Source organism: Ailuropoda melanoleuca, chromosome 1 (assembly GCF_002007445.2).
Source record: "Ailuropoda melanoleuca isolate Jingjing chromosome 1, ASM200744v2, whole genome shotgun sequence".
In the NCBI taxonomy this organism is placed as follows: Eukaryota; Metazoa; Chordata; class Mammalia; order Carnivora; family Ursidae; genus Ailuropoda; species Ailuropoda melanoleuca.
In genome coordinates, this window is record NC_048218.1 from 138,361,979 (window position 1) to 138,378,060 (window position 16,082).

Genomic DNA, 16,082 nt, shown 5'->3' on the forward strand with positions numbered 1-16,082 from the left:
GGTCAAAAAGTACAAAGTTTCAGTTATGCAAGATGGATAAGTTATGGAGATCTAATGTATAGCAACATGGCTGTATTGTAGACTTGAAGTGTTCTAAGAGGGTGCATCTTATAAGAAGTAACTGTGCAGTGATGGATATGTTAACTAGCTTGAATGTGATTATGTTGTCTATGTCTATCAAATCATCAAGTTGTACACTTTAGATGTATACGTTTTTTTTTTTTTTTAAGATTTTATTTATTTGACAGAGAGACAGCCATCGAGAGAGGGAACAAAGCAGGGGGAGTGGGAGAGGAAGAAGCAGGCTCCCAGCAGAGGAGCCTGATGTGGGGCTCGATCCCGACACCCCAGGATCACGCCCTGAGCCGAAGGCAGACGCCCGACGACTGAGCCACCCAGGCACCCCCTAGATGTATACGGTTTTTAATTGTTAATTATACCTCAGTAAAGCCGTGGGGGGATTGAATTAGAATTTATGTGGCCAACTTCTTGTGTAATTACTATTGAAAATCTGAAGAGAAATTATCTATCTAGCAATTTAAGGGTAGATACCACAGGACAGTTCTTAAAATTAGCTGTGATAAATATGTTACTGCTACTTTTGTAATAAATAATTTTCCTTTATTGTATCTTTCTGTAGATTTATTACCTTAATGAGAGATGCTCAGTTGTTAACGAGAGACTTGTATCATAAATAGAAGTGACAAGTAGAATCTATCTCATATAGAATGATTTAATTTTTAGATTAGCTTATTAGTGTTAACATTGGCTAGAGTTTTAATTAAACTTAAATGCTAAATATCACATAATTTTACCTTAAAGTGCCACTGATTTCACACTAGGAAATAACAGTAATTGTTGAATAATTTAAGATGAACCAATTTTTAAGCTAGGCCAATGGGAAGATATCCTCATTTTTCATATTAACCTCATTTAGATTACCTTTGTGTAGGTCTTGAAGTTAACTAGGTATGTTTTGCTTGTTCTCAGTGAGTAATAGGACTCTTTGATTGTAAGAAAGCACAGTGAACTCTTAAGCATAAATGGAATTCATTAGATTGATAGCAACAACAGGAATGGAAAGAAAGACTGGGAAAGTAGGCTTGGAGAGAGGTAGGCTGAGCTACTTTGAGGGTTAGCAAGTGGGAACTTCAGGTCTGTCTCTTTGCTGGTACATTTTGGTCAGGGCCCACTGCTACAATGAATAAACTGCTTTGTCTCTTCATTATCCAAATAGGCAGAGTCAAGATTCAGAATTCAGGGGTGGGGTTTTCAACGTGCTTTAATCTACTTGCCTGCCCCTTAGTGTACTTGAGTAGTGAGAGAAAGGGCCTTACACAAGGGTTCTCCAGAAAACTTTCCTTTTCCTAGTGGCAAGGCAAGAGCCAGCATTGTCTGTCTCCACATTTGTCACAGAAGGTGGAAAGCAGATGCAGCATGGATGAAAGCTAAACCTATCCAGTACCCTGCAATCTTTCTCTCCTGTTTCAAAGGACTGGGCAGCTGCGCATAGAAAACGATGTCATTGGGATTTCTAAACACAGAAGTCTAAAGACAATATGATAAGTTGTCATTAGGCAAAAATTTTCCATGGATAAGTAATGTGTAAAAACTTTTATGAAACTCCGTTCCTTTTTTCATTTTATGCAGTGTAAAACTTTCCACTTTCCAGAAAGAATATATTCTAAATCGGAGGTTGTTCAATTACTTACATTAACTGAATTTTCCCAACATCATTTCCTCACAGGTACACATTTGCCTTTCTTGCATTCTGCTCTGAATATTTCCTGTAAACCAGTGATGACATCAAAGTTGAGTTTTCCAGTGACATTCACTGGAGACCCTAGAGAGAGTGAATATGTGAAAGAGAAAAGTCTAATAAGAGAAGCCAAAATAATGGTGGCTTGTTTTAATAGATTCTCTGGCCAGTATTCCCCATTTCTGCTTAACATGATTTTTCTGGCAGTCTTGAAGTTTTTGTAAAATCTTTACTGTTTTCATAAAAACCCATGTTAAAGTACTTAAAAAGTCCTTTTTAAAATTTTCATCCTTTTTCCAGTGAAATGAAATTGTTACAGGTAGCCTACGAGTATATCTTACTGTGATAACTTCTCACAGATTTGGGCCTGTTTCACTTTTTTAGTATTCCATTCTGAGAATCTAGTATTTACATCAAATAATGTTTCTTTGTGGACATAGATGGAGCAAATATTTTTAAACGTATCCAGATACCGTGTAAAATCAGAAATATTTGTAGGTAGGCTGGTAGAGACATATAAATGGGGTTTTTCCATTTGAATCATGGTTTACAGCTAGAGGTGTTGTGCGGGTTCATTTTCTTTGGTGCAGGATGGTCTTGCCGGCACACCACTGACTGCCACCACAACAGGACGATTGTTTCTGACAGTTAGTGGCAGGCACATATTACTTCCCTGCTTCTGAGCTGATGGCTCAGACTTTGCTATGCCAAAGTCATGGACTTCCATGAGACAAGGCAGTTTGCCTACGTGGTATTTTGAAGCCTTTTAGAGGTAGAATAGGACCTTTGCGAACAGAATTATGCTTTTAAATTATCTTTAACGACCAGTTCAAATGTTGACTTAGTCTTGTGACAGTGATTAATTGGTTTGTGAGGTTTATATTTTGGCCAAAAGTTAGCTTTTTTGCAAGTTGTTATTAATGAGTAGTGGTTCTACAAAAACGAGAGTGAACCGTGAGCTGTTGCAATGGTTTCATTCTGTAGTTGAAATATTTCCAGTGGGTTATATTGTTCAGTGCAGTTATCATTGATTTAATAATTTTCATAAAGATTTATTGGTAGTCACTTCTAACAAAAAATTACAGAAACCTTATGGATTTTTTATTTTGTATTTTTCTGCATTTAGTTTTATTTTTTATTCATTTTAATTGTTTTTTGTTTACTGACTTAAATTGAGTGTGAATTTTGATGTTCAAAATTATATACCTGGAATCTTTTCTTATTTTAACTGGAATCTGATAATCTATGACTTTAAGATACTATAATTTTTTAGGTAAGGTGTAAAATGCAGCTTTAGTCCTTTAGTAATATCTTTGTGGAAAAGTTAGGAAGTCTGAATTTCACACGTTAGTGATTTAGCCTTTAGAGAAAGAATGAAAAACACATGTTGTAGGAGACATGAATAGTCCCAGCTAGCTTTCCTATAACTCTGTTGACAATCTGTTAACATACCATCTTAAAAAGATGAATTTTGGGGGCCAGATTGATACCATTAGGTTCCTCTGCCATTGCAGAACAGTGAAGACAAAAGCACTCACCATCTTAATATTCACAGGACTGTGCTAAAGAATAATGATTTAAGATCAAGACAAGAGTTAACTGCCCACCTCACCAACCAGTGGCCTTCCCCAGGAGCTCTGGATGTCAATGCTGTTGCCTTGGATACGTTGCTTTACCGAAAACACAATAAACAGTGGTATGAGTAAGTGTAATACTTTTTTTTCCAACTAATTACAAATTTAGTTGTACCAAAACGTATGGTTATCCACTTTGGTTTCTCACTTATTCTCCTTTCTGAATTCATTATTACCTTAGGGAAAAATAATTTAAGACTACTTTGGCTTGTTAAAGTCAGATTAAGGCAGTGAATATGTTAACATTTTGAAGCCAAGGCACCCTGGGGAAGTAAAATAAGAAGTTCTTACGCAGTAGCAGTATTGTACCAGCTCCCTGCTTCTCCCTTAAGTCTTCAGCCAGTCCTTCAGTTAAGTCTATGAGCTCGTACTTAATGAGCCATCTATTTTTTAATTTTAGCTTTGGTATTTGTATTTGTCTTAGGATTAATTTTCCTGCTAGTTAGAAAACACAAAATTCCATCTCATGAAAGAATGAAAAGATACTTGTTCTTGGTGGGTCTGAGGCAGTTTGATTTATTTTCAGTAAATCTAATTTTTGGAGGTTATAGAAGAGATAATCACCCCACCTATGAGCCATAAGATTCTTTTTGTATTTCTTTGTCCCGCTGTTTAGGACTATTTCATTAAGTCATAGTGTCAAAATGTTGAGAGAGCTGCAAAATCTTAGGCTATATTCCTTTGGAGTATCCTTATTTTGAAACTTATAAATTGTATTACCTTCTTTTGCCTTTTAGCCACTCTTCCCATCTTGATAGCTTTTTCAGTATCTTTATTTTCCTATCTTCAGCTCGTTTTCTCATTATTTCCCTCTGTCCCTCCATCCCCTTCTGTTCTCTCCCTTTCCTCCCTCCACCCTTTCTTCTCTTCCTCCCTTCTCCCCTCCCTTCTTCCCTCCTTCTCTTTTTTTAAATTTCTTCTCCACTGTTCCTTTAGAGCCCTTATTTTTAAACTTCACTGGTAGAGCGACTCACTTCCATCTGTGCTTCTTACTAAGCTTTTCACTAGGTAGTTAGTAGCCAGATATTTCTACAGGGTTTGTGTTAGCATAGACATAATTTCTACCTGCTTTACTGTGTAATTTTTTTCATTTATCAAAGAGAGTACTCAAAATAAGTTTGACCTTCTGTTGCTAAAAAATACTTTTTTTGTCTGTTTCACTGATTGCTAGAGATAGGGAGGGAAAAGTGAGCAGACTGTTTACAGAATAATTCAGTAGAACTCTCTTCAGCATCTACTAAACTGTGCTGCTTAGTATGATTCAAGGTGTTAACTGAGTCTTTCATGGATTGTGTCTAGTTCCCTTATACGCCCTCTGAAAGTTATAAATAACTAGAGTATATCTTCTTATTTTCGTCTGTAATTTTATTTTCCTATGACATATAAGTAATAAAAATATTAGTTTATTCATATTTCTGATTTATGATTGAAAAATGGAATCTATTGTAGTCTTTGGTCCACTTATGTCTCTATAACACATGAGATGCTCCTGCTTTTATAACTGCAAAAATATTATAACATTAACTCCTGACAAGTTAAAAGACTAATAGTATGCTTTTTATTGCAATATCCACGTTGTCACTTTAGATAGTAGGAGGTAAAATATTTTAGACCAAAGACCTATATGTAGCCCTGCCTGTAGAGCTGCCTGTTGAGGAACCATTGAGTCTCAGTGGAAGAGTTATTTCTAGTTGACCTTCGCATGTGGTAATAATGAGTGGCTTTTATAAAATATTATAGCAGCAGCAAAAGTAATTGCAATATCAGAAAAGAACGTAGTGAAAGTGTCTGTTGGTCTATTTAGCATGGATCCAGACTTCATACTCTTTGACTCAGCTACGCAGCAACACGCTTTCATCTGGCCTTACATCGATGTTGGTGCTGCTTTTAGATGGCCCTGTTGCCGAACGGCTGTATTCCTGAACAAAATGGATGCAGCTAGGGTGTAGTATGGACATCACTGGACCCAGAGTTTAGGGTCAGGACTTGAAAGTAATCTCTGCTACCCTATTTGCTGTGTAACAACACTAAGCAACACCTCTTACCTTCTGCACATATAATACTGGGGGTAATGCCTATTCAGTAATAAATTGCGTGGCACCTACTGCCTCTCAGGGAATCTTTATTTATATTGTATATAATCTCTTTTTATGTTCTAATATAACCTTGTATCTTCCATATTTGGAGAATAGACACCCTCCCTCCGTCTTCAGCTCTACTTTGTTAGAGAGTTTGTAAAACTTATGTAAAAGTAAAATGACCAGCAGATCTCCAGTTGTTCTGAAAAAGTCATCCCAACTTTTTAATGTAAAAATTGAGACTTTGGATTTCCAGAATAGAGTAGTGCTCTATAAATAATGTTTGAAACAAATCATAGCTTTTCTCAGGATCTAGTTTTTGCTCCCCTCAAATCTGTAATATTAAGCCAAAGCTGTTAAACTAACTTCATCACTGATTCCTCTTAATTTGACCAGCATCTTCAGTACGTTTAACAAACATTTATCAAGCACCTACAAATTATGGAAGAGGTGGCTAAAATCTCTCAATAAGGAACATTAGTGCTCTTGAAAATGTGGAGAAAGAAACTGACCCTCGAATTCGTCATTATATTATAATTTCCAACTAAGAGTATGGGATGTCTGTGTTTCTCTAGGAGCTCTGTTGAGTTAGCTTTGGAAAGAATGATAATGTGCTGTTTGATTTAATGAATTTCTTGGTGTAGCTGATGTTTCTTAAAATGAGTGATTGGGTAACTTTGCTATGTTGTCACCTACTCATAGAAGAATGCTTTTCACAGTGGAAGATCTTATATTTATTCTCACTTACTGTACTGTTTAAAAAACTTTAAAAATATCATTTTCAGTTTTTTCTTGATTATTTAGACCTGGCAAGGTCTAATTAATTATGCTGGATCTTCTATCTTTTCCTTTATTTCAAACATAGGAATATCATGTTAAAATTTTTTAAAGCTTTACAGGCTGACTGTAAAAACTCAACAATAAATAAGTATATAAAACACACACATTGGGCAATTGGTTAATTTTGTTTCCAATAAGTTCCATTTTAGTGTGTTTTATATGTAAACTCTAGGCCACATGTCCCTTACTAGATGATATGTTATATAATCTTGTTAGATTATTGCCTAACCCACTCATTTCCATCCTAAAAGATCAGATTTATTGTCATCATATTTTTATTTTCTACTTAAGCTTTTTCAGTCCTCTGAATTTATCATTGTTATTCATCTGGCTATCATTCATAAAATTTTTGAGAATTATGAGCTTTTATATGCCTTTCATGATCTATGTGAGCTATTTTTTTTTTTGATGGCTTATGAGGAGATATAATTATTTCAGAGGTCTTATCGCTTCTCTTTCCCATGTGCATTTTTCCAGTATTTTTGGAGTAGAACTCCCTGAAGCACTGGGGCTGCAGAAATCTTTCGCTGTTTGTGAGGTTTGTGTTGACCTGACTCACATATGGTCTTCCCTTTCAGGCTCCCTGGCATCCTTCCATTAATTTTAGTAAATTGAGTATAAAGATATTCTGATAAAAGAAATGCTTATTTTGTTCCTCAAACCCATTTCTATGAAAATCAGACCAAGAATAAAAAGAACAGTGCATCTCTGGCTCCAGGAACGTTCATGTGCCTCTGTGTCTACAGTGTACCTATCCATGTTTTTTTTTTCTTCATGTGGATAACGTCTCCTTTGAGCCTAACACTCTTTCTTGCCCAATGACTGCCAGACAATGTAAATTATTATTGACTTCAGTACATCTATTGGGCAAATAAGTGATGTAGATTATCCACATCATGACTTCTGATTATTGATATAAAGTGTAAGATTGTAGAAAATTTACTAATAAGTGAATTCAGGCCTATTGCTCCATTTCTTTTAATTTGCCTTTATTTGGTATCTAGTTTCTTTGTATAGTAGCTTGTATTTGAGTGATTTAAAATACTAAATAATTCAATAGTGAATATAGTGAGTTTTATTATGTCCCAGACGCTTATGACACTTGACATGATTCCTATCTTGCTCTCTGGGGTTCTTACTTTGATTAAGTAATTGTACTTAATACTTAATACTTGCTATTTTTTAAAAAATCCGCTCCGGGAAATAGACTGTTGATTGGTTCGATGTGCATGTGAGTTACGTTTGAATCTTACAATATGATGTTAAGGAGTCTAGAATTCTAAAATAGGACTTAGTGGTGACCTTTTAAAGACAGAACTCCCATAGACAGATTACTCCAGGATAATATGCTTGTCAGAGGGAGCTACCAGCTGTATTGGCAATCAGGTAAGAATGTGGAAAACGCATTCCTGGTCATTGTTGCAAACAGCTAAACTAAATTCCTCCCAGGTGGTGGGTATGTAATCACCTTTATGCAAGGAAGATATTACATGGTACTGTCATGAATATCTTTTGAATAAGGGGCCTCATTTTGGCTTGGACTTTTTATTATTGCTTCAGAAATCATTGCCTACCAAGTTCTATTTCTGTGTTTATTGGCATTTGGTTAAGGGAAGCCTGTAAACTGCAAGATTGTTCACTAAATGTAACAAATTAAAGGGTGTAGATAGTTTCCACACTGTCCATTTGGAAATGTGATATCTAAAAGGAACTTCAGTAGGTAATGCAGAAAACTCTTTTTGCTTTCATCAGAGGCAGCTTTTATAGGCTTTCCTCCCCCCAACTAGTGACAGTTCTGGATTTCTATAAACATGTGCCAACAAGCTCACAGTCCTTATAATTTTCAAATGAATTTTGTGTCTTTTTTGCTTCTGCGTATTTTGTTTGTAAATATTTCTATAATTTTTAAAATTTAATATTAATTTTCAAGTTTCCTATGATGAGAAAATCAGTGTCAGAAACTCATTTAAAGCCAAACGTTTAAAAACAAGCCTTCTACCTCTTAGGCACAGAAAAATAATTTGGAAAAGAAATTTATAACTTCCTTTACTGAATTCCTATGTTCCTGCTTTCTTCCATAGCTAAAGAAATAAAATTTTAATGAAAGTCAAGTGAAATTTTCAGTGATATAATTCAATACAGTATAGTTTACATGGTCAGTCTAAGCCACAAGCTGTTCTTTAAGAAGGTTTTTAATAAAACAGAAACCTAAATTTTTTCTTTCTGTGATGGAGAAGGAGATAGCATAGAGGTTAAGGGGACAGAATTAGAGCCAGGCTACCAGGTTCAAATCTAATGTCTTTGTGCCCCATTGTACTCCACTATAAAATGGGAATAGTAGTAATTCCAACCTCTTAGGGTAGTTGTGAAGATTAAATAAGTTAATATATATAAAGTGTGTAGGGACAGTACCTAGCATTTGGTAAACATTATGTAAATACTGGGTATCCTTCTTTATTACATGTTGTATAGCTTATATATGTTTCATCTATTGTAATAATTATCAGAAGTTTCCTAATAGAATTTTCTGCTACTTAAAAATATAACTAAGAACTCTTATACTTGACATTTGAAAAGTCATCATGTTATAAAGTGAGAACACTGCCTACATTGTAAACTAGTAAAGTTATTCCATCATCTCATCCTTCATTTCTTAGATGAAAAAAACAATTAGATACTGTTGTATATATCCCCTCATACATAACATATATACTTTCAATAAATTCATAAGTTTACTCTGTGTGTGTATGAATATAGAATAGCTCTGGAATAGATCACTTAAATTACATATACTTTCCTGTAATGTTATCATAGAATACATGAAAATTCTAAGAAATTAGTTAGGGTTTGGCTACCTTGGGAAATAGATGTTAAAGCTGAAAAGCATATTCTTTCTCCTGGATCACATGTATTTGGAAATAATAATGAATTCCATTCTCTTCCTTGAAATGTCAATAACACCAAAGCTGCATACATTTTTTGTGTTGTTTTTATCCTGACAAAACAAATATGAGGAAGGTTTAATAATAAACCTTATTAACTTTCCATTTATAACTGAATTTCTCCTCTACTATAATTCCTTTCTCATTAATTTGTTTAATGGAAATTGAGCTCACAGTAGCAAATACATGACGGAAGGAGGTTAATTATCTTTATAGTGTATTAACAGAAACAGCTGTTTTATTATCCAGCATTTTTAAACTTCTAAATCACAGGAATTTGTGATAATAATTTGTAATTATTGTTATGTAAAAACCGCCTGTAAAAATATCAAGACATTGAAAATTTTTCAAGTGCCTGGGAGATACTAGGTCATTATTAAGTTTATCATTTTGGTTTCTGCTTTAAGAATAATCTGTGGATTTTCTGCTCCTTTGAAAATTGATAACAATCAGAAGGTCCCCATTTTCTCACTAGCTAAATAATCAAAAATTGGTGTAAGGATTTAAATTAAATTCTTTTTCTTTTTTAATAAACACACAGACCTCCAGAGAGGGTGGAGGGAAAAGTATAATGGAGATCATATTGCAGCCACAATAGAGAGAGTTTAGGGGAAGAACTGGGGAGAAGTAAACCAAAATTCAATAAATTGAAGCAAATCATTAAAGAATATCTCTAGAAATTCTTTTTTGTGAGAAGAAATCCAAGTAGTATTTCACCCTTGTTTTACAGAAAAAGTTATCAAAGTCTTGACCAGTTATCAGCTGAAGTCAGCCTTTCTCAGACGTCACTGGATCCAGGTCAGTCACAAGAAGGAGATGGGAAACAAGACACATTAAATTTAATCAGCGAAGGTAAGAAAAACAAAATGGATTTGGAAATTACGTTTTCCTGCGCTGTGTATGCTTTGGTTGCAGAATGGTGAAGAACAGCAGTTGACACTTGTGTGAGGCATGCTAAGAATGAAGCTGCATTAGGATTAAAAAAGGTCTGCTTTTGTTTGTTTGTTTGTTTTTAACCCTTGCCGTTTGGGCTCTCTGTGTCTCTCCCACGTACTGAGAGGACTTTTATCAAGGTGCTGCACCACTGCTGAACTGCAGTTCAAAAGTCCCTTCTCGGTCTTCATTCTGTTAAACTTCTCAGCAGCTTCAATACAGCTGACACTTCCTCATCTTGAGTCACTTTTGGTCCCTCATTTCTTGAGTACTCTGAAAACCTGGGGAACAGATACGAAAGAGTTTTAGTTTTTTCTGTTCCTGCTTTCAGCTGTGCTCTGTCCACCCCTCTTTCCCTTGTGTCGCGTCTTCCTGAACATCATCTTGGTTCAATTCTGAAACTTTGCAGGCCGTTTTCAGTGATCATATTTCATTTTCTAAGACTCAGCCTGTGCTTTATAAACTTTAGTAGCTTAGCTGGTTGAGAGTTACTTTCTGTTCTGCCCCCAGCACAGGCTCGGGCTGTGACTCCAGCATTCTGGGTTGGACGAGTGGTGCTGGTATGATAGGGTGCTCCCGTCTTTTATCTCTGTGTCCCAGTTCTCCGTGTGCCAGTGTGTGTGAGGTGGGGGGTGGGGAAGAGTTCCCTGCCGCTGGGGGACCTGCACTCCTCTGGGTCTCCAGTTTCTCCCGTCTTCTCCCCTGCAGTAAATGGCACCACCACATGCATCACTAGATTCTGCTCTTCCAGACTGCTTATCATGGCCTCCTACGTGACCGTGTCCTTGCCAGCTTCTGCCTCACCTTATACCATTCTTTTGCTTGCTCCCTGCACCTGAGCAAACTGACCTCCTAGCTGTTCCTTCAGGTTGGCTCCTACCTTAGCTATCTTTGCACTTGCTTTTCCTAGTGTCCTGAAACTTCTTTCTTAAGGTCTTTGAATGGTAACCTCTTTATCAGGTCTCTATTGGAATATCTCTTTAAAGAAGTGTTCATTGGCTGCCATACCTTAAATAACCATCATCTCCACATCATGTCCACCCCACCCCAGGCACTCCATCACATTGCCCTCTGTTATGATTCTTGTCCCAACTCCCACTAAAATGTATGCTTTGTGAGGGTAGGGAATCTTGTCCATATTTTCCACCAGTATATTACCAGAGCATGTCACATTATAGACAATTATTAAATATTGGTTGATAGAATAAGTATATAATGAATGAATGTCACAGAATGTGAGGAACAAGGTACAGATAGTATAAAGTAAAAATTCAATTAACAAGAAGGCTCAGGCAATGGGAAATTATGTTAAGCAGAATTTTTTGCTTCTTTTAAGGTAGGTGTTGAAACATTCTCAGAGGGCCTTAAGTCTATTTTAATAGTTTAGTAAATAGTGTATACTGACTAAAAATGAATCTTTTCTTGATGATGTGGATAATAAAGATAGCAAAATAGAGTATCCTACTGGCACGAATGTAGATGGAAGAGAGTAAACTGAATTCACTGTCATAATTTAGAATATGTATATTTTAAAAATTAATCCATTCTCTGAGTAGAATTATTTGTGATGACTCTCTATGTAAAAGACACATTTATTTAGGATTTAAATCAGTTTATCCTTATGGGCATATTAATAGTAAGAGGTCAAGATTGATAATGGGTAATTTTTATATTATAAAAGCAAATATATAGAAGAGTGAAGCATAGAGAATTTTTAGGGCAGTGAAACTATTCTGTATGATACTGAAATGGTGGGTTCCTGTCATTATAAATTTGTCTAACCCAGAGAATGTACAGCACCAAGAGTGAACTCCAGTGTAAACTGTGAACCCTGGTTGATGATGATGTGTTCGTGTAGGTTTATCAGGTGTAACCAGTGTACCACTCTGGTGGCGGATGTTCAGAATGAGGAGGCTCTGTACAGAGAGACAGAAAATCTTGGCATATTCTGCTCAATTTTGCTGTGGACCTCAAACTACTTTAAAAAATAAAGTGTGTGAATACACAGAGAGAGGGAGGGAGAGAAGTATTGGCTTTAAGAATTCAAGGTTAATTAGCAGATTAAGTATTACTTACAGAATTTCCCTACCCAAAGAGCTAATAAAATGATCAAAAAAAAATATTTACCAAAAAATACATCAACTGAAACCCAGCAACAAAAAAGAGCTGTAATATATTTAGGATAGTGTAAAGCTAAAGAAAATTTTTTATTTTATTGTATTTTGTAAAGATTGATTTATTTATTTGGGAGGGGAGGGGAGGGGTAGAGGGAGAGAGAGAATTTCAAGTAGACCCCACCCTGAGTGCAGAGCCCAGGGCGAGGCTCAGTCTAATGACCCTGAGATCACGACCTGAGATCATGACCTGAGCCAAAATCAAGAGTCAGATACTTAACTGACCAAGCCACCTAGGTGCCCCACTAAAGAAAATTTTTTAAAACTTGAAGGACACACATTCTTTCCACCCGTAACATCCTTTCTGCCCTCCCATAAAAGTCATACGGTAAGGAAACCATACTTTGATACGCTGATACAAGAGAGTGCCCTTGTGTTAAAAATTTCACAAACCAGCCAAATAAGCTAGCCCTCCTATGTGTACAAAATTACTATTCTTTCAAAAAATCACCTAAGTTGAGAAAAAGAAATTCTGATGAAAACCTCCCCCAGAAAAACAGTAATGGAGCAGGAAAAAAACTGTAGTATAACCGTATGATTTTTGAAGTATCCTCAAACAATCATTTAAAGATATGGTACCATTTTAAATTAGAAATCGGAAACTAGGAACAGAAATGTTGAAGAGGGGTGCCTGAAAGACTGAAATCTACAAATTGACAAGGCTGACAATGTGCCTGAGATCAAGCCCCGCATGCAGCTCCACGCTCTGCAGGGAGTCTGCTGGAGATTCTCTCTCACCCTCCTCTCCCCTGACCCCCCACCCCCCGCCTCCCAGCTTGTGTTCTCTCTCTTAAAAAAAAAGAAAAAAAGAAATTTTTAAGAAACAGGAAGAAATGAATTGATAGTTGATTACATTCTAGAAAGAAATGGAGGAAAAGGCAAAATTATATCAGAAGAAAATATTAAAGAATAAGCCGTTTAAAGAATAGATTTGAAAGACAACTTAATATAGAACATTGGAAAAAGGCAGGAAAGCAACCAAGAGAATGAAAATGCAATGAAGAAAGTAGTAAAATGAGTCAGAAAGTGTTTGAATTAGAAGTCAAGCAAAGCAGATGAAATTTAGGGGCACCTGGTTGGTTCAGTCAGTTAAGCATCGCACTCTTGAATTCGGCTCAGGTCATGATTTCAGGGTCATGGGTCTGAGACCCACATTGGGCTCCGCACTCAGCAGGGAGTCTGCTGGAGATTCTCTCTCTTCCTCTTCCCTTCCCCCACTTGTGCATGTGCACTCTCTAAATAAATAAATAAATAAAATTTGTCTTAAAAAGAAAATATCAGAAGATAAAATGGCACCATAATTGTTGCTAGAAAAGGGTGAGAAGTTGTCATTTTTTTCAAGGCTTTATTAAGCCCTTCATATGTGACAGTATGCTAGTGACTACTAGTAGCTTCCCATATTTCAGCAAATTTAGGATGCCTTGGGTTTTAAAATACACCATTATTTTGTGTAGCCACCCCCCAAAAAAGAAAAAAAACAACAATTAAATCATAACACATTGTTTATATATCTCTTAGCATTTTTTATATTTATTTGGAAAAGATCCTTGGGGCGCCCGAGTAGATCAGTCTGTTGGGTGCCTGACTCTTGATTTCGGCTCAGGTTGTGGTCTCAGGGTCATGGGATCGAGGCCTGTATTGGGTTCCACGGTCAGCACAGTCTGCTTGGGATGCTCTTTCTCGCTGTCCCTCTGCCCCTTCCCCCACTTGCGCGCGCACACACACACACACACACTCACTCTCTCTCTCTCTAAAAGAAAAAAAGATCCTTTAGACTTTATTATAATTCACATAACATACCAGTTGTAAAGTGTACACTTCAGTGGTGTTTAGTATATGTACAATATTGTGCAATGCTGAGCATGGAGCCTAATGAGGGGCTTGAACTCATGACCCTGAGACCAAGACCTGAGCTGAGATAGAGTCAGAAGCTTAACTGACTGGGCCACCCAGGCACCCCTTGTCTAGGTTCTCTGACTTAGCATTGTATTTTCAGTTTGTCCATTTTGCAGCAAGTATCAGTGCTTCATTCCCTTTTATGCACCAATAATGTTCCATTGTATGGATGTACCACCGTTTGTTAATCCATTCATCATTTGGACATTTGGATAGTTTGCACTTTGGGGCTGTTAGGAATAATGCTGCTATGAGCATTCATGTACAGGTTTTTGTGTGAACATATATTTTTATTTCTCTTGGGTATATAACTAGGAATGGAATTGGCTGGAGCATGTTTAACCACTTGAGGAACTTTTTCCAAAGTGATTGTACCATTTTATAGTCCCACCAGCACTGTATGGGGGTTTCATTTTCTCCACACCTTCACCAATATTTGTTATTGATGGTCTTTTTAATTATACCATCCTAGTGGTGAGAAATGGAATTTGTGGTTTTGATTTGCATTGTCCTGAGTATAATGTTGAACATCTTTTCATGTGCTTATCGGCTATTTGTATATCATCTTCAGATAAATGTCCGTTCGACTTCTCTATTTAAAAATTGCATTGCCTTTTTATTTTTGAGTTGCAATAGTATATTTTGGATAGTAGACCCTTAACAGATGTAGGATTCGCAAATATATTTTCCATTCTGAGGAACATCTTTCCACTTGCTTGCTAGTGTTCCTTGACTCACAAATTTTTAATTTTGACAAGGTCCCATTTAACTAGTTTTTCTTGTGGTTGCTTGTGCTTTTGGTGTCACATCTAAGAAACCATTGCCTAATCCAAGGGCATGCAGATTTACTCCTATGTTTCTTTTTCAGAGTTTTATAGATCTAGATCTTACATTTAAGTCTTTGATCTATTCTAAGTTTTTGTTTATGGCGTGAGCTAATCATCCAACTTGATTCTTTTGCAAGTAGATATTCAGTTGCCCCGGACCATTTGTTGAAAAAACTATTCTTTGCTGAATTGACTGGTCCTAGAACTCTTGTTGAAATGCATTACCCATACCTGTATGGGTGAGTCTCATTTCTGTTTGGTTCGTCTGTATGCCTGTACCAGTGCTGCATTACCCACACTGCAGTAGCACACTGTCTTGCTTTATAGTTAAGTTTGGAATCAGGACAACTTTGTTCTTTTTCAAGATTGTTTTGGCTGTTCAGGCTCCACTGAATTTCCATATGAATTTTAGAATCAACTTGTCATTTCTGAAAAAGGGAAGTTAGAATTTTGATGGGGATTACACCGGATCTGTAGATTAATTAGGAAATAATGCCATCTTAACAATATTGTCCTCTAATCCACGGAAAAATGGGATGTATCCCCACTTATTTCAACCTTGAATTTTTTTCAACACTAGTTTGTAGTCGTCAATGTACAACTCTTGCACGTCTGTATTTGAATTTATTCTTAAGTATTTTATTCTTTTAGATTCTCTTATTAATGGAATTGTTTTCTTAATTTCCTTTTCCAGTCATTCATTGCTGCTTTTATTACATAGGTTTAAAAAAATAATGCCAATCCTCTTATCTGTAAGAAGGAAAATAAAAGTGAATTCAGTTGTAAAGAAGTTCATATTCACAGGCAGTCTCTTCTGAATCATTTAATCAAAAGACATTGGCTGTGTCTGCTCACAGTATCATTCTCTGTGCCAACAGTGAACCATTTCCTAAAACAATCCTCCACTGATACAGGGATTTTCTCTCAAGTTACCGAGTATCCCGCACATTTTTATGTGAGCACTTTCTTATTTGCCTAACTTACAGTTTCTTCCTCAAT

The 16,082-nt window shown here is 36.2% G+C and overlaps 2 protein-coding genes across 6 annotated transcripts in view; one reads left to right on the top strand and one right to left on the bottom strand.

The window, feature by feature from the left end:
• RUNDC3B (RUN domain containing 3B) overlaps positions 1-16,082 on the top strand; it is a 126,503-nt gene that overhangs the window by 104,546 nt on the left and 5,875 nt on the right. For 2 of the 4 annotated variants that reach the window (XM_034667382.1, XM_034667389.1), the window contains 2 exons: positions 3,315-3,461; positions 9,984-10,105. In XM_034667382.1, the coding sequence (XP_034523273.1) occupies positions 3,315-3,461; positions 9,984-10,105 (269 nt within the window). The remainder of the gene's footprint in view (positions 1-3,314; positions 3,462-9,983; positions 10,106-16,082) is intronic. The other 2 variants (XM_034667397.1, XM_034667406.1) reach the window with 1 other exon arrangement.
• Positions 10,099-16,082, bottom strand: part of SLC25A40 (solute carrier family 25 member 40) — a 69,649-nt gene continuing 63,665 nt past the window's right edge. The window contains exon 13 of one of the 2 annotated variants that reach the window (XR_004627450.1): positions 10,099-10,467. The gene's annotated coding sequence lies outside the window, so the exon portion shown is untranslated. Of the gene's footprint in view, positions 10,468-13,535; positions 13,596-16,082 lie in introns of those variants that run through there. The other variant, XR_004627451.1, reaches the window with a different exon arrangement.